At 39.8% G+C, this 24,515-nt stretch overlaps 2 protein-coding genes across 11 annotated transcripts in view; both read right to left on the bottom strand.

Moving 5' to 3' along the window:
* Arhgef9 (Cdc42 guanine nucleotide exchange factor 9) overlaps positions 1-24,515 on the bottom strand; it is a 162,148-nt gene that overhangs the window by 116,595 nt on the left and 21,038 nt on the right. For 2 of the 10 annotated variants that reach the window (XM_076562307.1, XM_006981192.4), the window contains exon 1: positions 12,821-12,959. The exons of 3 other annotated variants lie outside the window; for them this stretch is intronic. Coding sequence is in view for 4 of the 7 variants with exons in the window: in XM_076562305.1 (XP_076418420.1) it covers positions 12,814-12,822 (9 nt within the window). In the remaining 3 variants the exon portion in view is untranslated. Of the gene's footprint in view, positions 1-12,809; positions 12,960-13,652; positions 13,741-24,515 lie in introns of those variants that run through there. 5 more of the 10 variants (XM_076562305.1, XM_015999690.3, XM_076562304.1 and 2 more) reach the window with 3 other exon arrangements.
* LOC143270936 (uncharacterized) lies at positions 13,001-13,180 on the bottom strand. Its single transcript, XM_076562308.1, has one exon. The coding sequence runs from the start codon at positions 13,178-13,180 to the stop codon at positions 13,001-13,003; it is 180 nt and encodes a 59-aa protein (XP_076418423.1).

Genomic DNA, 24,515 nt, shown 5'->3' with positions numbered 1-24,515 from the left:
GAATCACTCTGTGATGTTTTCTAAGTAGACAGGGGTGAAGGAGCAGGTTTCAGCTTTCTATATTGGTCAGTGCCAATTTGCTTTTTCCATTCTTCTTATAACTGCCTGTTTACTCACCTCTGAGGTCTCAGATCTGAGTCTTGTTTTCCTTAAGGAGCCTGCTATGACATGCCATCTTTAACATCAATTTTATTACTTATCTTCCTGCTCTCTTATGCCTGATAGCAAAGATGAAGAAAAGAAGGCCAGAGCAAGCTGATAAGAGGTCCACCAGATATGACTAGAAACCTGCCATTTCCAATTAAAAGAGAGGTACATGTCCAGGTTGGCCCCAGGGTTAGGATTCACTCTGCACAGGTGTGTCTGGCATATGTGAGTATGTCCTGTAGATGTATTCAAGAATGTCTCATGTTGTCATTTTGAAGTATTTTTTCCAAGTATATACTTAACACTCTGTCTTTCCAGAATCTAAGTGTGTACCCAAGGACAGAGAGTGTCCAAGCATATCCAGGTATGCATCCGGGTGTGCTCCATGTGTACATAGGTGTGTAGTATATACATGTTTAAACATAAAGTATATATACAAATGTACCACATGTGATCATGTATATACCTTGCTTTTGCTGAGAATGTCCAACTGTTAGACTGTCCCATTCTTCAATGAATATTTGTGCTTTAAGTATGCAAATATGAAAATACTCACCAACTCTGTATGTCCTACATGTCCCAAATGTGTTCCACATGTGTGCCTGAGTGTGCTGTATTACATGTGAGTTGAGTGTACATGTATGCATTGGTATGGATAAAGGGCACTGATAAACAACAAAGCTGAACCAACTTTACTTCCCAATAATTTAACAGATTTCCTTCAAAACACCTGGGTCAATCTGCACAAAAGCTAGATGAAGAATATGGGTTCATATTTTATTTCCAGTAATTTATCTAAAGAGTTTCATAACTGTGAGTCACGCAGCAATTACTGAATAGATACAAGTCACTAATCAAATATCAATTTGAACTCTTCAGGCAGTTACTTGCCTGTGTTTATGCCTTAATTTCCTAAGCAGCACTATGAAGGAACAAGCTTAATGTGATGTGTGACTTCTTTCTCACTTACTAAGTGCCTTCTCACCTTAAGTACCATGGGTTAATTTTGTTTCTCCCCAACACAATGTATCCAAATGCAGATATGTATCTGTAAATTAGCATCTGAAGTGGCTTATCACAGTTAAACCCCTTCTAGACAAAGGCAAATTTCTGGAACCTATACCTGTCAGACATACAACACCCACTTTCCCAGGGGCCTTAGTAAACAGGAATACAAGTGTAAGCAAGGCCTCAAAGACATATACTATTCACGAAAACCCAGGGAAAACAATGTATGGTTTATCTCAATCAATGGCACTTGATCCAATTGGAATAACTATAGAAGGTGAGGCACAATTTGTTTAGTTTTGTGAGACAGTGTCTCACACTATAGACATGCTGTCCTTAAACTCACTGTGTTGTCCGGGCTGGCCTTTAATTCATGGCAATCCTCTTGACTCAACCTCCTGAGTGCTGGAATTATAGGGATGAGCCACACTGCACCTGGCTTAATGGGCAGCCTTTAAGCTCAAGGCCCACTCTTTAAGGGCAAACCTAGATGAATCTTCAGAGAAAACATCCCATCTAATCAAGGCACAAAGGGCTGCCAAATTTAGGATCATTTTTCAACATGTAGTAAGGCTTCTCAAACATCCTTAGATAATATATATGCAGACAGACTTACCATATATGGAGTAGATGTACCTGAAATGCTAGCTAGTGGCTTAGTGTTAATAAAGCTAGAGCTATCCAGTGGTATCTTCCACTTAGTTCTTCCTGCTGTCTTGACTAGCTTATTATTGTTGTTGTTGTTGTTGTTATTTTGTTGTATTTGAGACAGGGTATCACTGTGCTATGTAGCACCGGCTGTCCTAGATCTCACTCTGTAGACCAGGCCTCAAACTCATAGAGATCCACCTGACTCTGTCTCTGGAGTGCTGGGATTAAAGGCGTGTGCCACCATGCCTGGCTAACTAGCTTTTATTTAAAAAGACTGAGATAGAAGCAAAGAGTACAAAGCAGTTTTAGGATGAATTCCTTGTTCAAAGTATTCAAGGACTAGGGATAGTTAGCTCTGCCTAGAACAACATTGTTTTTAAAGCACCACTGATCTGAGTCAATGAAAGCAATACAGAACTATAATGGTTCTTATTTATTAATTATTATTGTGGATTTTTTGGGGGGGTCAGGGTCTTCTTCATGTCTAAAGAAACTATCATTCTCCATCTAAGGCTCCACTACTCCCTTAGCTGTTTTTATCTTTTTCATCTGCCCCCAGAGCAGGGAGGAGATAATTCCGAATGAAATGGTAGAGTTAAAGATGGAGACTATCCACTTATTCTATGTAGGTCATTGGTCAAAAGCTTGTGATTTCAAAACAACTCCTAATCATATTATGAAAACATAGCAATATTCATAACAAATCTTAGCCGAAGACCTGGGGGCCAAGAACTGTTTTTAACTGCAGTGTGCTTAGGTAGTTCAGGCTTGAGGGACTTGAAAAGGTGCTAAATAATAACACAATTAATTTGGGCTGTCTTCCAAACTCCTCTTTTAGCTTTGCAGGAGGTAGGGAGAGTGAAAACTGGTTTGCTATTCATAGAAACATGTGTGTGGCTCCATGGAGAATAGAGCTGGGAATAAATAAAAGAAAGCTTCTTGTTTAAGAAATTATCCCGGCTTTCCACCAAGAATTCAAAGCACAGGAATGGATCATAAGGCCCCTTTCTTTCCAAGAGACAGAACAGTAATAAGCATCCTCTCCGCTATGGTGGAGAGAATTTAGCTCCAAAGACAAAGGGATTTGTTCAAGGGCACTCGGTGACTGGCTTCCCATTAGCATATCCTCTGTATTTTCATTCAGGGAGTACTGAGTATCAAACTCCTCCACCATGTCAGTCACCCACAGAGCTCTGCCTTACAGAGTTTGGAGACTATGAGGCTCAACTTATAGACAAGAAAATCAAGTTAGCAAGGTTGGCTTCCCCTGCCCATTGTCACAGACCCCTAGTTTCCATAACACATATAGGTTTCTAAAGTCACCTCTGGATGGTAAGACTAGAGTGGTTAGCACATCTTATGGGTTCAGGAACTCACATCATTATCGGGAAATGCTCTAGCTTTAGCCCAACTACAATTGCATTGTGTTTTCGTAGGCAAGCTATTGTCTTCCCAGTGTCTAGTTCCTCAGCTGCTACATTGAGAGGATTAGACTTAAGACAGCACTGATGTTCCTTTTGTAGCTGATAAAGTTGTCTGGAATGACTAAATGACACTGTAACTTCCAGAATTTGAGTCTAGATCAAGCTGAAAGCAATTATATAACAACTAAGGCTTTGCATCTCATTTTTTTCTCAGTCTCTAGCATAACTCCTTTACAAGGTCACAGGAAAATTCAGGTGATACAAAGTATGAAACCCACTAAAAATATAATCCAACATTCAACAGGAAAAGTCAAGAATCAAGTGTCCACTAGGTGCCAGTTTTTTTTTTCTTTAAAGTATATGCATGGTTTAGTAGATCTTAAATATTCCTGTGCAATTTAATCTAGATTTGCACATCACTCAGCCGGTTGCAAGGTCAAAAAATACTAATAAACCCTTCCACTATTGTTTTGTTCTAAGCACAAAATAATGTCATCAGTTTGCGTTTGTTCTGAGCTCCACCACAGTGTTCTGAGCTCTTCTGAGCTCTGCCACGGTGTCTCGCTTGTTTATCAGAGGCCCTCCTAGAGACACCTGGCTCCTCCTGTGCCTTTATCCTCAAACCAAGGCACCCACTACTCAGCCCTCTTGCCAACCAGCAACATTCACTGAGAGAGGAGGCAAGAAGAAAGTGGGTGGAGGAGAGGCTGTGGGAGGCGCAGCTAAAAGTAACTGTTGCCTTTAGGCACCACTCAGAGTGGGTGGGGGTGGGATCTTAGCACATCCTTTCTGCAGCCAGCTGGGCATGGAGGTGCACGGCTTCTCCTCCTCTAATGAAGGCAGGCAGGCAGAGAAATCAGCTGCCAGAGCCATTCCAAGAGCTGGCTGTAGATGAACAGTACTGGCCTGCTCTGGGCCCTGAGGGTGAGATTACTCAGCATAGGGCTGCATCCACAGCTTCTTTGCCTCGAGAAAGCTAATGTGGCTTACAGGAGAGTCTGTGTTCCTGCCACCCTCTTCCCACTGCCTAGCACCCAAAGGCCAGCTCCCCTCTGGGAGGTTACATAATACTCTTCTTCTCTGTTCAGCTTTCTTACTTCAATCAAACCTGAAAGAACATTCAGATCCCAGAATGTATAGATCCAGAATCCTGGAAAAAAGGTAAGAGTTTGTCAATGGGCAAGAGCCTGATATGAGGAGTCATGAATCCAGACCTCTCACTGAACCCTTGGATACCTGTTCCCTTCTGTGCCTTAGTTTTCTTCCTTGTATAAAACGTACTGCAGACTTGTTGGGTATTTTCATCTCTTCCCCACAGGCAATTCTTGGAGAAGCCTGGCCACTTTAGTAAATGACTAGCCTTAGCCATTCACCCATCCATGGGTATTCTGACTCCCAATCATTTTGGCTAATCTGGGAAAAGCCATCCTTCTCCCCAGTTCCTCTAGTAAGGTATGCATTGAGAAAGTGGTAACCTGGCCCTTTCTAATCTGTTCTCTATTCCTGCCATAAGGCACTTTTAAACCAGACCTGTTCTACTTTTTCTTGTCTTAGGTTGATTTTTCCCTCCCTTAGAAACACGATTCTTCTATTAAAACCACTCAATTTTAGCAACAGAAACTGAGGAAAGGACCTTGATCAAGATCTGGCAGCAAGGTGGGTAAAGAGCCAGGGCCTGATCCTTTGGGTCAATGCTTTTTCTAGTACTTTTTTCTTCTTCTACAGGTCTGTCTTCTACATATTGTCCTCTTATCACGTACACACAACGCTCCCACTTCTCTTCCATCAACTCTCAACATTATTGCTAGAAGCTCGATTGTTCAAAGTAGGCCAGCAACTAGCACAGAGGGCTGACAAAGGCAGGTAAGAGCTAAACTCGGACACGTTCCTCTCAACTTTCACTCTGCCTCCCTGTCTCCCTCTTTGCTTCTTTCTTCAAAGCCTCTTAATGAGTACTGCAGGATGTCAGAGGACCCCTTTAGTACTCAGAGTCCTACCTACATCCTAACCACAATGCAACGACACAAAAAGTACTGCAAGATGCAGTGGCAGAGGACTGAGTTCTAGGTCAGGTATTACCTACCACTTCCTTTTGTGTAACATTGAGAAAGTTTCCTTAATCCTTCTGAGTCTCACTTCCTCAACTACATTTAGGTTTGGGGAAGGAACCAATGAGGTTACTAGGGTACTTTGTTGAGTGTCTTACTTACAAACTATTGGTAGTACTATTACTAACCAAATGAGTGACTTCTTAAAATAATGTACAAGTAGCTCTAAGCTGTCAAGGCAGCCATCCCTTACCTCCTAGGTTTCTCCATACCTATGACACTGGTTCTGTATTTATAAAAGACAATTCTCAACTACTCATATGGCATGTATTTTTTTCTCCTTTTTTTATTAAGAGTTTTTCTATTCATTTTACATTATCAACCACAGATTCCCCTGTTCTCCCTCCTCCGACCCCCCAGCCTTTCCCCCCTAACCCATCCCCCATCCCCACCTCCTCCAAGGCAAGGTCTCCTATGGGGAGTCAGCTCAGCCTGGTACATTCAGTTGAGGCAGGTCCAAATGGCATGTCTTTTTAACAAGCTGAATCCCAAACTGGTATAAGACTACTACTCAAATAACTAAGGGATTCCTTTCCTTCTTAATGGCTGGTAGCTGGCTCAAAGAATGCAATCTACATTTCACCTGCTAAAGAGAAAACTTAATCCAAGTATAATTACAAAGGCAGATCTATTATCTCCATGACCACTCTGCAATTCTAAAGTTGCTGAAATGAACCACTGTATTGCCTGCAGCATTTAAATAATATTAATCAGAAAGTTAGCATTGATTATTTGAGATGGAAGAAATATTTGAAACCATCTTATCTAAGTATCCTTATTTTGCAGATGAGGAAAACAAACTTCAGAAGGTAAAAGTAATTTATTTATAGCTACTCAGGAAACTAGCAGAATATGAATCAATACAGCAAATATACAGAAATGTATTTGTTACTTAAAGATTCAAACCATCAAAGATCAAACTAATTACAGTTCCCCTGGTAGCTCTGGGATATTGGTTCCTGGATTCCCTTCAAATATCAAAATACAGTATTATACCCTATGAATTCCTTCTTTATACTTTATTGTTTTTACTCTAGTACTTGGGATAGAACCCAGGGCCTCACATGTATTGAGCTGTACCACTGAGCTATACACGAAGCTCTACTTCCTGAATTTTTTTAAATCGCCTCTGGACTATTTAAATATCTAACACAATGTAAATGCTATAAAAATAATTATTATAATGCATTCTACATATGCATTTTTCTAATATTTTCTGTCTGCGGATGCAGCAGAACCTGAAAAAACAGAGAACCAACTATTTTTTAAATCCTATTAGGTACCAGATTACTCCTTGCCTATGGTAGTCTCCTTGAAATGGACATACGCCTTCGGAACTCATGAAGGCTCCCACAACTCCTATATATTGTTCAAATCTGCAGTTCTTTCCTATATATATATATATATATATATATATATATATATATATATATATATATATATTAAACTACAATCGGGCTGAGCTAATACTTTCCTCAGGTTGCTTTTAGAAAAATATTGATGTCAAAGACACGGTGTAACCAACTCAAAAAGAGAGAGTCTAGGAATTGTTAGTCTTGTTAATTCTCCCAAGGTGATTCTTAGCAAGGCAAAGAACCACTGGGTTAATGGAAACAGTTTGGCAAAGCCACAAGGAAATAAGGCAGTTTACAGAACCCTAAAAACAAAATATATTCTGTTTTAAAGCTATATCCATGATGTTCTGCATTCCCAACAAGGAAAAATTCCAACTGTGGGACTGACCTTCAGCTAGACCCTGGACCCAATTAGAAAACAACTGATTGTGGACACTGAGAAAACAGGGCACAGTGGTGCCTGCAATAATACTTACCAGGAGTGAGATGCCAAGCAACTTACTCTTTTTCTAATGAGACCACTCATTTGACAGATAATAGCTATAAATGGGGTGTATCCTGTGCCCATTAGGCATACAAAACAAATCTCATGTGATGTTATCCTCATTAGCACAACGGTAGGACAGATAATGGCACTGATAGATTAAGTCAACACTGTTGACCAGATACAAAGGAAAACTGACAAACTCCAACTTTAAAAGGAGGCACTATTAAGGTATCCAAGGAGTAACATTAACCTCATCCTACAGAACATTCTTTGAATCAACTTGTGTGAATCTTTTTCAAATTTTAAATAACACAGTACTACTAGACATTGCTAATCTTTTGTATGATATGAAGAACAAACTTCAAACCTCCAAAAGGCAGAAACAATAAACATAAACAAAATAAAATATTTTAAGTGATACAGAGCTAGAAATAAATTGAGTTTCTTGCATGGGATGAGAAAAGTTAAAACTCATAAAGAATTACAAGAATAAACCAATCAAAACAAATACGTTTTGAAACAACAACAACAAAAAATCCCAAACCGACTTAAAAGACCAATTTCCAAAGAGGACTGTAGTAAACACAAAAGGGTATGCTGCATATTTGAATCATCTTGAGGATGTTTCAACTCAATCATCAGTTTCACAGAGAGATTGAAGCCCCTGCTTGTTTGATCTTAGTTGGGGTCCAGGTTGAGCAGCATGATCAGTTTGGGGGTAACACAGTTTTTGTTGTTGTTCTTAGTTTCTACTTTTGGGGGCAGTACTAGGGCTCAAATCCAGGGTCTGGTGAATACTAAACGAGCTACCCAAACCTGGCTAACACATTTTCAAATAAATATATAAAAGTATATTTGCCTCCAAAAGGACAATTGCATGAAAACTTAGTCCCTCCAAAACACTTTGTATCTTAGGTTTCAGCAATTCATTTTGGCTTTTACCTTGAAGAATCGAAATAGTGACATTTAATTCTCATAAGACTAGCTAAACACAACTGTTTGTTGACTGTTCAAGACATTTCATGAACCAACTTTTTATCAAAAGTACTATATAAAGGAGAAGTATTAAAAAGAACTAAAAATGTAAGCATGCAAATCCAAAGAAGCCACGTGACTTCAGGAATGACTCATACACACCTCCCTCTTCACCTGACCCCTTTAAGCTTCATCCTAACTGGAAAAGATCAACTCTGATGTTCCTACTTCACTGTTAGAAAGGCATACCCACCTACAGTTCTCACCTTTACTCTTCTCAGCTGTAAATCTGGGAACAGCAAGCATCCCTACCCATTTCAAATGGCTAATATGATGTAAAATTAGAAAAGATGTAAAAATCACTTTGCAAACTTTAGAGACCCATGCATTGACAACGTGTTACTGACATAGCCATTAACAGCTTCTTTCCTGGAGGCCTTTCTCCTTTCTAGTTTTTCCACGTTGTACTTTGGTGCCAGGGCAAAGCATAATGAATTAAATATTCTAGAGTGCTAGATCCATAAGGACAGAAAGAGACACTCTGGGCACATATTGGAAGAACTAAGCTTTAATAAAGGATTCTTGGAAAGCCAGATACACAGCCTAGAGAAGTTGCAAAGCTTTAAATAAGGGTTAGAAAGTCCAAGATTTGCTTCCTCCATTATACTTCTTACAAAAGAGCTACTAGATGCTCTGCAAGAGATATTCTGGGAACAAAGGCTCAATTTTCCCATTGCACACCGTGGGATCAGATGCAATGTAAGCAGACAGGCTAAAGAGGGCATATTTATTTAGCACCATCACTGCAACCACCAGAGTGTGTCTTCCGTGCACAATCACTCTAAATTTGGGCCTCACCACACAGTGGGGCATCTCATCCATAGGCTTATTGGGATCCCTCAGCTCCGTGGAAGCTTACACACACACACACACACACACACACACACACACACACACACACACACACACACACACAATCTCTCTCTCTCTCTCTCTCTCTCTCTCACACACACACACACACACACACACACACACACACACACACACACACACACACAGAGTCGTACAGGTGAACCAAGGCCCAAGCCCCATTCATCAGCTCAGCAATCAAAATGCCTTTCCTAACTTGCCCCACTTCCCAGTCAAAAACTACTGAAACAGGAAAAGAACACACACACAGCTGCCATACACTACAGCTGGGCTGGCAAGCTTCCCTGAGCTACAAACAAAATTCCAGCGAAGTACAGAAGCAGACATTGCAGGTTCTGACAGGTGAGACCTGTCTTAATGAATGAAATATGCTGTTCAGTTTGTTCCACCAAACTAGCACTTCACTGTCTCACTATCTAAAGCCAAAACTTGGGGTAAAATATTTATTTCAAAACCTACAAATTTCCTACACTAAAGATAGGCAGTGAAATGGCTTAGTTAATCTTAAAAATGAGGGTAGTGACTAAAGACAGAGTAAAACTCATGAACCATTTTCCAATAAACAGTCGCCCTGGATGTACAAGGCTGGGCTCTCCATGCGTACTGTGAATATATTTTCTAGGCATTTTCAGGCAATGAAGATTTTCTTTTTATCCTGTTCTTCCCCAAATAGCATCACTTCTAGCTTCTGTTGAACAGAGACCATAGTGCCTGTGCCTTTAAAGAGTGGGCTCTGAAGCTCAGTGGTTGCAGGGTGATTCATGGGTTACTAGGATACCAGTATAAGGCATTTTATTTAACTCCTGGGTGGGGAGCTGAGAGCTAAAATCCCTCAGCATGGATTTAGCACCCTCCCAGTAGCAAAAGCTTATCCTCTCTGCAAAAGGGTAAGACAGTGGGGAAGGGAACTAAAGGGCTTTATAAGAAAAAGTTTAAACAAATCAGGGCCCCAAAGCCCATCCTCGTCCTTACATCTCAAGTACTTAGAGTGACAGATGAGAGAGGAAAAGGAGAAAGGAAAAGTTAGGACAAGGCAGAAAGGAGCAGAAACATGTCTCATTTTCTTCCATTTCCTCTCCTGTTGCATGCATTCACACATTTGAAGGAGAAATATGAAGACTTCAGAATTCACACAATTAAAGTCACACCAGCACCCTATTGTCTACTCCCTAAACTCACTTCTGGCTGCTCTGAGGTGGCTTGCCATCTCACAAGTAACAGCTCTTGAACTGATGAAGTGTGAGCCTTTATAGCTTGAATTACTGATGGCAGGGCTCATTCAAAGTGCCCCTCTATTCTAGCCTGGAAGACCTTAGGTGATGGCAGGAGGATGAAGAGAGCTGACGTTCACCCAGCCCTAGGGAAGCCTTTTTAGAACTGTGGAACTCCATGTTATTTTCACAGATTCCTATACCAAGCACTCTACAGCCACACGCAGGAGCATTTACAAGCCACCCCCCGCCTCACCACACACAGATGAGAACATGCACATACATCCACAAATACACTGGCACCACCATACCCACATACATTCCCAAAGGCTTTCTCTCAAGGGTTTGTCAGGTATTTCATGACATTACTTCGTCATAAACCTGGGTCAAAAACTAGCTATAGAAACTCCTTTTCCCTTTAGAATAAAATAAATAAAAAGTCAAAAGTATTCTAGTGTTGGAATTGTCATTTCTTGACCAAGTAGCTAACAAAACCAAACAAAATCCCTTAGGAGAAAAATGTATGCTGCAAATATATATATTCTCCAGTCCCTTTGGTTAATAATTCATTTTCCTTTTCATTTCCCTCTGATTTCAAGTCCTTATGGTGGCCAAAATCACAGAATGCAAGAACGTGGAAGTCACCTGGCCCAAAGATTTCCAACTGTCAATGTTATAGGGAATCCCAAACTCACTGAGGAGAGAGGAAAAAAAGCCCCACTATCAAACATCCAGTGAATAGAGAACATTTACATCTGCAGCATCCCAGGAATGAGCTTTTCTCCACTCTCCAACCTTGTCTCAAAAACAACAAGCTTACTTTAAATATTTCTCTGAAGCAAACAGGTAAAAAAATAATCATACAAGATTCTCATTTCAGTGAGGTTCTTGGTTCTACCCAAGGGGCCCTCACAAAAAGACCAAAGAATGATAAATATGAAATTACTGTCAGCAATCTTCCCAGATCATGCTTATATCATGGTAGCAAACAAGGAGAAAAAATTGCTCAGCTTCTCACCCACACTGAGTCAACTAGAGCACACCTTAAGGTTCAAAACCTCAACTTGATGCCATTAAATAATGTTCTCTCCGTCTATCAGGACAATTTTCAGGCCCCCTCAATAACCATTTCCAAAGAGAATGAACAAGACATGAAAATTGACAGCATAATGCTAGCTGATTTGCACATCACACATGAGCAGCCGCCCACATGAGTATAGCTAGAAGCATGTGTGTGGGCGTGTATGTGGCATGATTCACTGCTGTATGAGCCAGAAATGGCACCGTTTCAAGTCAGGTAAGCAACGGAATGAGGAATATCTGCCTGCATCAGCATAGAAGAAGGAAAAAAACAAGAAAAAAGCAAATATTATGTACACACTGGTATCAGAAACAATTGTTTACTAGCTTTGCCAAGAGGTATCTCAGCCAAAACAGAAACCTAAAATAAAATAGTAATAAACAGCAAATACCACCACAGCTATATAATACAGACATATCTCAAATTGAAACATTCTCTAGCTCACGTTTCCCAAGCTCTCATCCCATTACGCGTCCTTTTTTGTGCCCAAACTCTTAATTTAGCACATTACATACTTACAGTTACACGAATGTTTCAGAGACCTCTGTTCTTAAGCAACAAACAAGGAAATAAATCTCATCAGCACTGTCAACTTCTATTTGAAGTAGTTCATGAACACCACTGCAAATGATATTACCCCAAAGGAGCCATACCCAACACTATTATTCACAAACTATATAAGATGCTAGATTTTGTTTTCTGAGTGAGACACAGAAAAAAAAATCTTCAAACTCAAATCATAGGGTATAATATCTGGGAAAAGGAGTCCAAACAACTTGTCAAAATCCTCTCTTGCTAATTTAAAATCTAAAGGAATACTTTTTGTTCTACTTCATGATTGCAAAGAAAATGACACTTTCCTGCTTTACCAAATGTTTTAATGAGGGCAGCTTTCCAAATCAGAAACTGGAAACCCTGAACAGCAAAATTGAAATTCAAAGGACACAGTTACTAAGTGCCAACTCAAGGCACCCTGGTGTGTCACTTCCCAAATTCTTGCTCCTCATTTAGAGACTATTTTCCATAAATCCATTTCTTGCATAGGTTTTTCTTCCCTTCTAAACAACCAGTGCAAGACTTTCACAGAATGCCAAAAATTCATCATGCCCTTCCATAAATACTTTCCTCCAACCCCAGCCCCAAACAAACGCCAATGTATTCTGATAGCAAGAGAGAAATTTTGATTAAAATTCCGTAACAGAGTTTAAAGGTAGTTTTTAAAAGAATGAGTTAACAAAACATCACAAACAGCAAAGCCACCTTAACAGGACACAGCTTGCTTTACAAACATCACATAGAGATGCACACAAACATGCACACTTAAATAGAAAACATTTCTTACCAACAATTTCACTCAAGCAACAAGCAACTACACTCACAGGCATATTTAAAAGACAAGACATGACAAAAGATTTAGGGAGAGATAATATACCAACGTCATACATATCACAGCGAGGCCATGTTGAAGCTCAAAAACGTTTTCCCCCCTGAGTAAGAAAGCTTGTTCTTTCTCTCCCTCTCTTTCCCTGTCTCAGACTGTCTCTCTTGATTTTTTCCCCCTCGGAGGCTCTTGGGATGAAATCAAAGTGAGAGTTCGCAACAGCTCAGGTGGCTGGACTCCATTCAGCGCGTTCCCAAGAAAAACATGAGTATGACATTGACAAGCAGGAGGACTACAATCACGGCAAAAACGACTACAGTTTGCACATCCAGGGTCATGGTGCAATGCAGAACACTGTAGTGTTCCAGGTGGGGGGCCGGCAGATTGGGAGATGTCAATCTCTGTTCTGTCAGACTGTCCATACAGTCACCATGCTAAAAAGGAAAGGAGGAAGTCAGATGGTTAGGGAAGGTCTGGGTTTGTCCCCCGAGTTTTGTCCGGGGGAGGGAAGGGGGTTGGAGGCAGGGGCTTTTGCTTCCCTCCCCCTTGCGGGACTGGGCTGCTCTCTGTTCCCTAGCTGAGAAATCTTAGCTTGAGCTGGAAGTAGCAGAGTCCAGCATTCTCTCTTGGGCGCCAATGAAAAAATCAAAATCCTGCTTTTCAAAAAGAAAGGCAAAAAGAACCTATCAGTTCTCCAGAGCCTTCAGTCTGTCCGGGCATGCGTCCGTCTGTCTAGCTGGCTACCGGTCAGTCTCAGTCTCCCCTACTCTTTCTAGTTCATTAGCTTTCCTACGATGCCTCGTCTGCTAGCTCTCTTAAAGGGATTCCAGGCTACCAGCCACTCTTGCTAGCCTTTCCTAGCTGGCCCTCTCCCTCTCCTCTCCCCACCCCCACCTCAGCCGGTAGGTTGCCTTTTTATTCACGCAGAGACTGGGGGCGCCAGCGTGAGTTGCTGACTGAGACGCTGACAGGAGAACAAGCCAATAGCAGATGCTGCAGCTGCGCATTCAGTGCCGAGAGGCGAGACTTGAGCTGGTGTGCTAGCAATGACAGCCAATCGGAGGACCCAACGCTCACAGACTCTGCTCTCTCTTCGGGAGCCACCAACAGTCGGTTTTTACGTGGGGGTGAGGAACTTGTGGGGGAAGGGAGGGTAAGAGACTGAAGGACGAGGGAAAAGACTGAGAAAGGGGGAGGAAGCAAACAGAACCAAATGAAAGGGAACAGGCATGATAAAGAAGGAGGAGGAGGGCAGAGAGAGCTTCTATGAGAAGGAGAAAGAGAAGGAAAGATAGGAAGGGACTAAAGAAGAAGAAATAGAGGCTAGAGTGAAGAAAGAGAAGGGTGAGAAAAAGCCAGGATAAAGGATGGAGAGAAGGGAGAAGGAATAGGAAATGCAGGTATGTGGATAGGTAGGTTGGTGAGAGGCATATAACTCGGCAGCCCCTCTTGGAGCCTGGGCCAATAAGATGCAAATGTGTGTATGGCCACTGCCTAAATTAAATTACAGACCACTCACAATCAGCACCAAAATCTCACTAATCAGTGCTGTGGACACAACCGTTGGGACACCAACTTAGCCACAATTCAATTCTATTTGGTTTTCTCTGCTCTAGTTGCCCTGTCCTTCCCAGATAATGGTTTCTTCACACTACAGTTAACACGTACTCTCCCTCCTGAGTGCGAAGAAGAAAAGCCAACTATAGGTTAAATATTTGCCATATATAAAGTTTTTAAAATCTTGCAATCTGCTTGTAGTCATTGCTCTGTTCAGTGTTTACAACTTTGAGTCTACATCTAGAGGGAAAATGTCTTGAACTAAAGGTCAGAAGGGTTCAAATTTACTCTGAGTTCTTTTTGGCTGTGAAACTTTGAGGCAACCTGTTTACCTTCTCTGGGCTTCCATCTCCACTCTGCTGCATGAGACATAGCTTCTGGGAGAATAAAGTGAAATTCCAGCATTCCAACTTCAGAAAAATATGTGTACTTTCTACAACTGCCTGGGCCCTCAAAAAGGAAGAACTCCTTTATATATATAATCTCTCAGAGGCTTTCGTGTTCTTAGATTCGTATGACCTTCGGAGTTAAGGGGTAGGTAACAGTGGAGAGAAAAAAGAAACTGGATTAGGTGGAGCTATAACAAACTTAAATTTGGAACTGTTTGCATACTATGGGCTCTTAAGAGGAATGGGAACTGTTTGCTATTCTCTAGAAGTCTTTGAGACTCAGACAGTCATTATCTTAATTAAATTATTAGAAATTCTGAATGGGTACAGGTCATAAATAAAATAGTCTCGGGCCCTCTGGGATAGAATGCACTCCAAATGAGACCACACTTTACACATTTTAGGTCATAGAGCAGTCACTTTTGAATGATTCTTGACAAAACAACAACAAAAAGCCCAAATCAGATCAGGGTTTTGATCCAGTTATCAATTACCAGACACACAGAGGGCCAAAGCAGGCAGGGCTACTGCAGTACAAGGATTCTGATTATAAAATGTACACTGTGAAAAACTGCAAGATCAATAATCCAGTTTTCGCAGATAAATTGATCTCTTCACAAATAACTCAGTTGCCTGAGGTGGAATTTGGGCATATACAAATATATGTGCATTTGTAACATATGAGACAACTAGAAATCTGAACACAACCCAAATACTTAATGATATTGAAGATATTACTATGAAATGTTTAGATATGATGATAGTGACTAACAAAGTAGGAGGACTAAGGGTAAACCTTTGTGACCTTGGATCTGGTTTCTTAATTATAGGAAAAGCACAAGCCACCAAAGAGAAATTAGTGAAATTTAACTGCATCCAAATTTAAAAGTACTGGCTTCAAAGAATGCTATCATATGTGTGGAACCCCCATCATAAAAGAGAGAAATCCCTGCAAATAGAATCTGACGGTAGACTTGTACCCAGACTAAGTAGAAATCTAACCCACGGGTTGGTGACATGGCTCAGAAAGAAAAGCCTAACAGCAAATTTGATCCCCACATGGCACGAAAAGATAGGCAACAGGAACCAACTCCACAAATGTGTCCGGTGCCCTCCACATGCATGCCATAGCACGTGCACTTACATTGTAATAATAATAATTAAATAATTTTTAAAAAGAACTATGAGTCAGCTAGGTAGCTCAACAGATAAACATGCTTGCCACCAATCCCGATAGACTGTGCTAGATTCCTGGGATCCATGTATTTAAAGGAAAGAAACAATTCTCACAAGTGTCCTCTGACCTTCCCACATTCCTCCAATAAATTATAAATAAATAAAATACAATAAATGTAATAAAATCATTAAAAAGAAATATAACCCAATTTAAGACTTATCAAAGGATCTGAATAGCATTTATGCGAAGAAATGGCCAATTAATACACGAAAAGATACTCGACATGGTTAGCCATCAGGGAAATTCAAACCAAATGCACGAAATGCAAATATGGGATATTTATTATATCATTTTTGGTAATGAGATGCCAATTTGCACTCACTATAACAGTTTAAAACAAAATGCCAGGTAACGAGCTTAGAGGTATAGCTAGGTGGTAAAGTGCTTGCCTGCGATGCAGGAGACTCGGGTTGATCCTAGAAGTACCAAAAATTAGAGCCTTCATATAGCTGATAGGAATGTAAAATAATACAGCCAGTTTGTAAAATAATCTAATAGTTCCTCAAAGCTAAAAAAAAAATAGAGTAGCCATTTGATTAAATAAACTCTATTCCTAGATATGTACATAAGAGAAAGGAAAAAAGCACACACAAAAATTCATATATAAATGTTCGTGGCAACATTATTCATAATAGCCAAAAGATGAAAACAAGTTAAGCAGCCACCCACTGCTGAATAGATATATTCATTCAATGGAATATTATTCAACCATAAAAAAATATTGTTCTAACTGGAAGAGATACACAAGGTTTTTTATCATTCTGTTTCCCTGAAATATCCATGTATTTAAGGTAAATCCTACTCCATATAGTACCTATTGCATTTTTATATCTATATTTTATATTTATAAAAATATAAATGTAAATATTAGTTTGTGATGTGAAATGTATTTTTTTGATAAGTAATAGTCAAAACTATTTGAAATCTGTTTTTTTTGAGAGGCAGGGTTTCTTTCTCTATTGTGTGCCTCTGGCTGTCCCAGAGATCTGCCCCTGTCTCCTAGAACTGGGATTAAATGTTCACACCACCACACCCAGCTTAAAATCTCTTAAAGATTATGTTGAGGCAGATAGTGACTCTCATAACTGCTATAATCCATACAACTAGAATTTCCCCTAAAAATCTGATCCTTATCTAGTTCACTTCTGCGCTGCTTAGTTTTGTTTTCAATTTGTTAGAACCAGAGTCACCTGGGAATTAGAAACCTCAGCTGAAGAATTGACTGATCAGATTTACCTGTGGCCTGTCTGTGGGACATTGTCTTGAATGCTAATTGATGTAGGAAGGTCCAGGACACTGAGAAGCACCATCCCCAGACAGTTGTTCCTAGACTATATAAGAAAGCTAGCTGAGCATAAGCCATCGAGCAAGCCAGAAAGCAGCAGTCCTCCATGGTTTCTACCTCCTGGTTCCTGTCTTGAGTTTCTGTCTGACTTCACTCAAAGACTGACTGTGCCCCAGAAATGTAAGGTGAAACAAGTCTTATCAGTACCTAAGCTGTTTTTGGTCATGGTGTTTGTCATAGCAGCAGAAGAAAACTAGAACGATTTCCTCATTTTCTTTGACCCCTCAACCTACCATAACCTAGCTTTATCTCTAACTTCCCATAGAAACAATATGTTGCTAAAGTTTCATCTCTGTCTTTCTCCTATGGCTTCCTCTCTTTCCTGAAATGCCCCCACTGCCTTAAAGATACCATATACATGACCTGTCTTCTAGTCTTACCTGCGTTTTTCTTCATCCAGTCATTAATGTCATGGTTTCTCAAAATCCTTTTACTTTCAGCTCTTCTATCTTCTCAATTCTATACTGCCCCAGAATAAGCTCATCTACTCCCAAAGCTTGAATTACCACTTACATCACACACTCATACACCTCCTTTCAACAAATTTCCTGGGCACAAGTGGAAAATAAAACAGACAGAGGCATTTGATTGCAGCTAAGCAGAACACTTACTTCTCTGCTGTTGATACTCAAGGAGCTCTCTTGAAGTCCAGGATGAGTCTCTGACTGCTTTCTGATTGTGTCCTTCTGGATGTTTCCCGGGTACCTCAAAGTTAATAAGTCTTAAAGCAAAGTCATCTCTCTCCCACATCTGAAAGCATTATTCTTCCCCTTGAGTTCCCTGCCTCTTGAGAATGGCTTTTACACAACAAAATAGCCAGAAAGGATCAGTAAGAACTGTCCCTCCTTCATGTCTGCAAAAACTAACCAGTATCCAGAGCCCATTGATTTCCTTCACCCTCAATTTCTTTCTTATTTGTGTCCTTTGCTTCTTCCTGCCATTACCTTTTGATCAATCGGTTCTTCTTCATCTCAGGTCTATTACCATCCATTACCTGGTCCCCAGTGCTACTCTACATCCTCAGTTCTGCCTCTACTCTCTGGCCCAAATTATCTCTCTCAAAAGAATTTTCTTCTTATTGATCCTATGATGAATAATGTAGATTATTTTCTAAGGTAAAACTTGCTTTTGTATATAGCTGAAAAGCTAAAAAAAAAAAGAAAAGAAAAGAAAAAGAAACCAAAAACTACTCAACAAACTCTTTCATTTCCCAGACTCCATTGTAGCCAGCATTGTGGATGTAGTGACAGGAGATTGTAAGGCAGAAAACCATATCACCACTGCTTCTGTTCAGGAACACCATGGACACTAGAGGTTTCTGTAGCTTTGTTACCATAAGTCCTGGTGTCTGGTGATTATCTCTACACTTGTTGAGGCCCAGAGAATGGGCCATTTTTCTTTATTTGGAAGACATGAAGAGCTACTGCTCAACAGTCAGAACAAAGGCAGCTTCTTGATTTTGAGAAGGCAAATAAAGGAAAGCAATCCCAGAATCCTTGATGCCTCACCTTCCCCCTAGTTGCAGAGATAGGAACTAGTCTGATAAGGTTCTGGGAGTCAATTTTGAAAGTCCAGCCCAAGCCTCGCCTTTTCACCAATTTTATAAGCCCTTAATTTTCTATATTAAGACACTTTCTGCTGAAAACAACTAACATGCTTTATTTCTCCCAGCTGAGACTCAACTTATATAACTCCTTAGCTCTAATGCCTTCAGTGGCTCCCCACTGCTCTTAATGGCAAATTCTATAGCATGCCATACAATGTCCTGCCCACATGGTATTCTTTGATCTCTTTACCCTCAGCTTTTACCAGTGTACTTCCATTTTCTATTTCACAGCTACGCAGAACCTACAGTAGTTCTGGTACTCCACCAGGTTTTCTGGCTTCATAGCCTAGGTAAATTGTACCATCTTCCCATTCCCTGCTTCAAAGCTCAGTTCAGGTGTCACCTCCTCCAGACTAGGCTTTCTCTGACCGTACTTTCTTCACCCATGCTCATCACCATGTCTGACACCTATCAAAGACTTCATAATCATTTGTTAAATGCAATCATGTTGCCTTCATCCACCAGTCTCCACTTAAAGAGTCGTATCTTCGAAACAGAGAGGCCTTATAGGATCACAGAGAAAAATCAGAACTTTCATATTCCAGATACTGAGATTTGGAAAAACGATCTGTTCAAGATTACATGGCTAACTGTTGGCAGAGTAAAAACCAAAATTCTTGTGCTTTGAGCCTTAAAGGTACTTTAGGGATACTTCACACTCTCGGCATGTCATTGGATCTCAGTCCTCTATAAATAAGGTGTAGGTAACTTGTATTCAAAATGTAAAACAAAAACTCCTCTCATTTTAAACAGTAATATTTTCCACCCTTAACTGGCCTTTCTGCTGTCAAGTATGAAGGGTTCTGAGACTTTCTTGTTTTCTTCAATATCTTGGTTACCTACTTTCAACTCCAATACTTATAATGATGAGAAAATCCTTCCCTCCAGAGATAGCCCCTAAGTCTTAGGGTACATCTTAGTTGGTAGCTATCACTTTGAGACAGATATTTTAACTACTCTCACAGCTATGGATGAAAAGGTATTCATTCATGAGAGGATGTGGGATATAAATATTTCCAAGTTCACATTATTTCTTAGGACCCACATTCAGTTTTGCAGGAAATGATAATAGTTAACACCTATTAAGTACTTATTCTGTGCCAGGTACTATTCCAAGCCCTTTTAATGTGTAAACTATTTTAATTCTCAGAATTTTATATATATATATATATATATATATATATATATATATATATATATATTCTAGAGATATGAAAGCTGAAACCAAGTGAGTCAAATAACTTGTCCAACGTCACATTGCTAGCAACGATACAAATATAAATACAAATAATATGGTTCTAAAGCCTATTCTTTTACATGATAAGTTATCTCCTGGGTCCTAGGGATAAACTGCTTCAATCTTCTGAACTGGGCTTTATGGTGGGAAGGTCATTAACAGACCAGAAAATGGAGTTTGTCCCTAATTTTCACAAGCATGGTTCAAGAATCCTGTAACTTGACACCACAAAACTGCATTCCAGCACCCTTGATCTGGACTGAACATTGACCAATCAGAAAGGCTTTTATCTACAGGACCCTGATTTGCATGGCATAAACTGCACAACTGGAGATCACATAGAGTGTGGATCATTCTAGCCTCTTAGAACTATGCATTGGCCAATCTAAATAATCCTTTGCACAACTCAAATTACATACCAAGAAACTACACTTCTCCTAAATAGAGACAACATCCCACACACCTCAAACGCCCCCATTCCCACCCAGTATTCTAAGCTGCCCTAAGCTGCAAGTAGCATTCTAGATACTACCCAGCCCACTGCCTTCTTTCGATGTACTTAATGAGCTGTCCTTCTTAATCTGGTCTAAAGGGTGAATCCCTTCCCTGTCACTGTAGTGATTAGAGGTGTACTCAGTCCATCACACATTTCACTGTTCTACTCTCCCATATCCAATAGATTTCTAGGCATGAAACCTTTCTTTCTGGTAGATAACAGTCCATTTCTGGTTGGTTTTTGTTTATCACGTTTCAAACAGATCCCAACGTCCCACCTCTGCCAGGAAGCACTCTCAAGAAAAGTTTCACATTTTATCTTGAGCCCTCCCACACTCTACTCACTTGTCATTCAATCTCCAACCCAGCATACTCATTGATTCTTGATGCTTGTCACAGTCTCCGGATACTAAATCCATTCGTTTGTGTTGCTGATGTTAGTTTATTTATGTTACTAGATGCTCTTGTATTTTTATGTCTGTCCATTCTGTGTACGAGAATCAAGTTCTGAAGAACAAGAACACCTGTTTAATTATTCAGCACAGATATCTGTACTACTCTAAAATAAGCCTGATTCAGTAAGCACTTATTCTGACAGCTAACAAGGTTCTCAGAGAGCTTGAACTCTCATGGAGAAGACAATCAATGATGTACATAATTTCAATGCTATATGTTAAGTGCTCCAAGCACAGTCAGCTAATTAATGAAGTTGTTAATGATTAGAGAGTGAGTTGGAGAATTTAATAATAAAGAAGAAAAAAACAAATCATCTCTTTCCAATGTACATAGATAGAAGTCTAGGGGATCAAGAATAGGCCATATGTTATGGTTCTGGGCTTAAACATGTTTTTTTTTAATTGTCCCCAAAAGTCTTAGACTATAGAATTAGTATCATTATTTTAAAGAGGAAGAAATTATATCTGAGTGTTTACATCATTTGGCCACAACAATATAGGTAGGATATAGAAATAGAAGGATTTGAACTGAAATTTGTTTTCAAAGCCTACCCTTTTCTCTGTTAGTATCAATTAGAGATTCAAACTCTAATTCCTACTAAACACTTGCCCCTACACAAAACTTTCCATAAAGATCAATGTAGCATTTATTTTACATCATATTTTGTTATCAGTGTGCATATTTGTCTGCAATTATGTATGCTCACATGAGTGCAGGTGCCTGCAGAAGCCAGAAGATGATATCAGATCCCCCGGAGCTTGAATTATAGGAGATTGTGAGCCACTCAGTATAGGTGCTGGGAACCTAACTCCAGTCCTTTGCAAGAACAACAAGCATTCTTAATCACCAATTCATCTTTCCAGCCCCTAACATGACCATTTCTTCCAAGGCTTGGTGCCTTTCACTCTATATCCTTCAGAGTATGTATCCAAGTATCAAGGTGGAAGTGATAATGGAGAACAGAGTAGAACTCTTATTCGGAACATTCATCTTCCTTTCTATTCTTCAGTAGAAAGAATTCGCCAAAATGTTTGATGTTCAAAGGTGCATCCACAATGCCTTGAGTAGCTCATCAAAAAAAATGTAGATTAAAAAACTCTAAAACTTTCACATAGAAGTTCAAGCTCTGTTTCTTGGTAGCTTTGTATCTTCCAACATGTTTCTTAACTTCCTTATTTCTCAAAAACCTTTTCAGTTGTAGCTTAAAATAAAGCACTGATTGTTTTAAATCCTCAACAATTTGGCTGAAGGTGGAACAGGCATGGCCTTGGTCCCAGGTGGTTCCCTGAACATATGATGATGAATTATTACCTTAAGCTAAATAAATACATTGACTATAATTAGATGGTGGGTGGGTAGAGTTTTAGAGAGAAATCAAAGAAGGGGAATGAATTGGACTCTCTATGATCACTTTTCTCCTGACTATCTACAAGTTTAGCTGTTTCACCTCCTCAGAATTGTCCTATCCTGACCACTTTCTCGAGCATTGTATGGCACTCCCTAACCCTTTATCTTGTTATGACCTGAACTATTACACAGTTCTTTGCTTATTGATTTATTGTTTCCCTTTTATAAAATGTAAGCTCCATGAAGACAGACACTATTTTCTTGACTGCTCTACTCCAAGCACCTAAAACAGTGCTTGGCATTGAACAAATACATATTCACTGACTGAATAACTAAATGGGCAAATGACTAAATGGATTAAGGACAAAGCACAGGACTCTTGACTCCAAGTAGGATAAAGGGGAAGTCCATCATAGAAAGCACTCTCAGCTGCAGCTTGTGAATGCCAACCATTGCTTCATAGCCCTGCCTGGCCTCTTTAAGGGCCTTGGATAGTAAGAGCTCCTCCACAAGGAACTAAAAGAGCCAGACTACAGGCTGAGAATAATAGAACCTCTTCAGTTTTCTGTTCCCTGCTGGACACTAGGAGGTCTTTCTTCAGGAAATACTTCCTATACCGCCCTCCTGTGGCCGACAGGCATGAATAAGCATCTGAATAAATACATAAGAGCAGCAATTTCCTCCTGTTCCTTTGCTTAGATCTATTTCAATCCTATTTCACATTTATTTTCGGCCAATTTCAGTTCTATTTCAAACAAGCTTGTAGGCCAGGCCATCTGTCTCTACTCAGGGTACAGAAAAGACTTGTTAGGAAAGAATAGTAAAGATCCAAAAGGCCTCGCAGAGGATAGCCAACAGTTCCCTTGAGGATTAGGATCTTTCTGGGGCAGCCCAAACCATATTTGTATCAATTCAAGACTGAGACGAGCAGAGAATGCGTCTGTCAATATCAGGACCCAATGTTTAGTTTTGGAGCCCAAGCTCTTCCTAGATAGTTCCATGCTTGGTCCTCATGACTCAGTCAGCCAGCTACCACTCCCTAACCTCCATGCCTCAGTTTGATTTGCAGGCTTCATTTCAACTCTCAGTCACTGGATGGACATTGGGGACACTAAGCACTCATCATTAAATTAAGCATAGAATTTTGCTTAGAAAGAGACACTAAACAAGAATTACATAAAAGAGGAGGAGTTGGGGTGAAGAGATCAAAGTAAGTTGTATGAAATTCTCAAAGAATTAATAAAATGTTTTTAAATAATAAGTAGTTAGTTTTAAATAAATAAGTAGTTAGGCAGATTCTATAAATAAGCTGAAATTGGAGTAGGAGGAAGACAATTAGTTCAGCTGAAGAGTTTTTCAGGAGCTGGATGATATGCGAGGCAAGCTAAGGAACTGGGTTTGAAATTTTATATAGCTCACTGAAGCCCAAGACAGTTCTGCAATGATATCCTGAGTGAAACTGTTAAGAGTAGGCTGGATACCACCAAAGCTTGGTAAAAAGATGCCTGCAAGACAATGGTTGATAGAAATCCCCGAGTTTCCAGCTAAAACTGCTGAAGCTCTCTGTAGACTGACAGGAAGAGTTCAGAAAGACTTGGTATGTTAAAGCAGCATGATACCGAATAGTATGTTTGATGTGTGATCTTTTGGGTAAAAAAAAAAAAAAAAAAAAAAAAAAAAAGGAGGACTATGCTTACTCTGATCATAGCTAAATTTTAAAACTCTAGAAAGATACATAAAAAGCTATAAAGCTGGTGACTTACCCAGTAGTAGGTAGAAAAACAATACCAACTTGTTCATTGTTATAGTTTGATTTTGTTTGACCATGTAAGTATACTATTTATTCGAAAATTAATTTGCTGAGTAGTCTCAACCCCCACCCCCTATTTCTCTATCTCAATAATTCACTTAGCTAAGCTAGGAAAAGCCCTAGACTTAGAAGCAGTATATATTACATGGTTAAGAACACAAACTTTAGGGCTAGGGAAATGGCTCAATTGGCAAGGTGCTTGTCATCATAAGGACCCGAGTTCAGTTCCCCAGTATTTGCATAAAAATCTGGGTGTGGTAGTGTGTATCTCTAATGCT

Source organism: Peromyscus maniculatus, chromosome X (assembly GCF_049852395.1).
Source record: "Peromyscus maniculatus bairdii isolate BWxNUB_F1_BW_parent chromosome X, HU_Pman_BW_mat_3.1, whole genome shotgun sequence".
Taxonomy (NCBI): Eukaryota; Metazoa; Chordata; class Mammalia; order Rodentia; family Cricetidae; genus Peromyscus; species Peromyscus maniculatus.
Note: the sequence above shows the minus strand (reverse complement) of the source record. Positions and strands in the feature narration are given on the sequence as shown.

What these genes read in the sequence shown, in the direction of transcription:
- LOC143270936 (XM_076562308.1), bottom strand. Translation starts at nt 13,180, where the DNA reads ATGGACAGTCTGACAGAACAGAGATTGACATCTCCCAATCTGCCGGCC.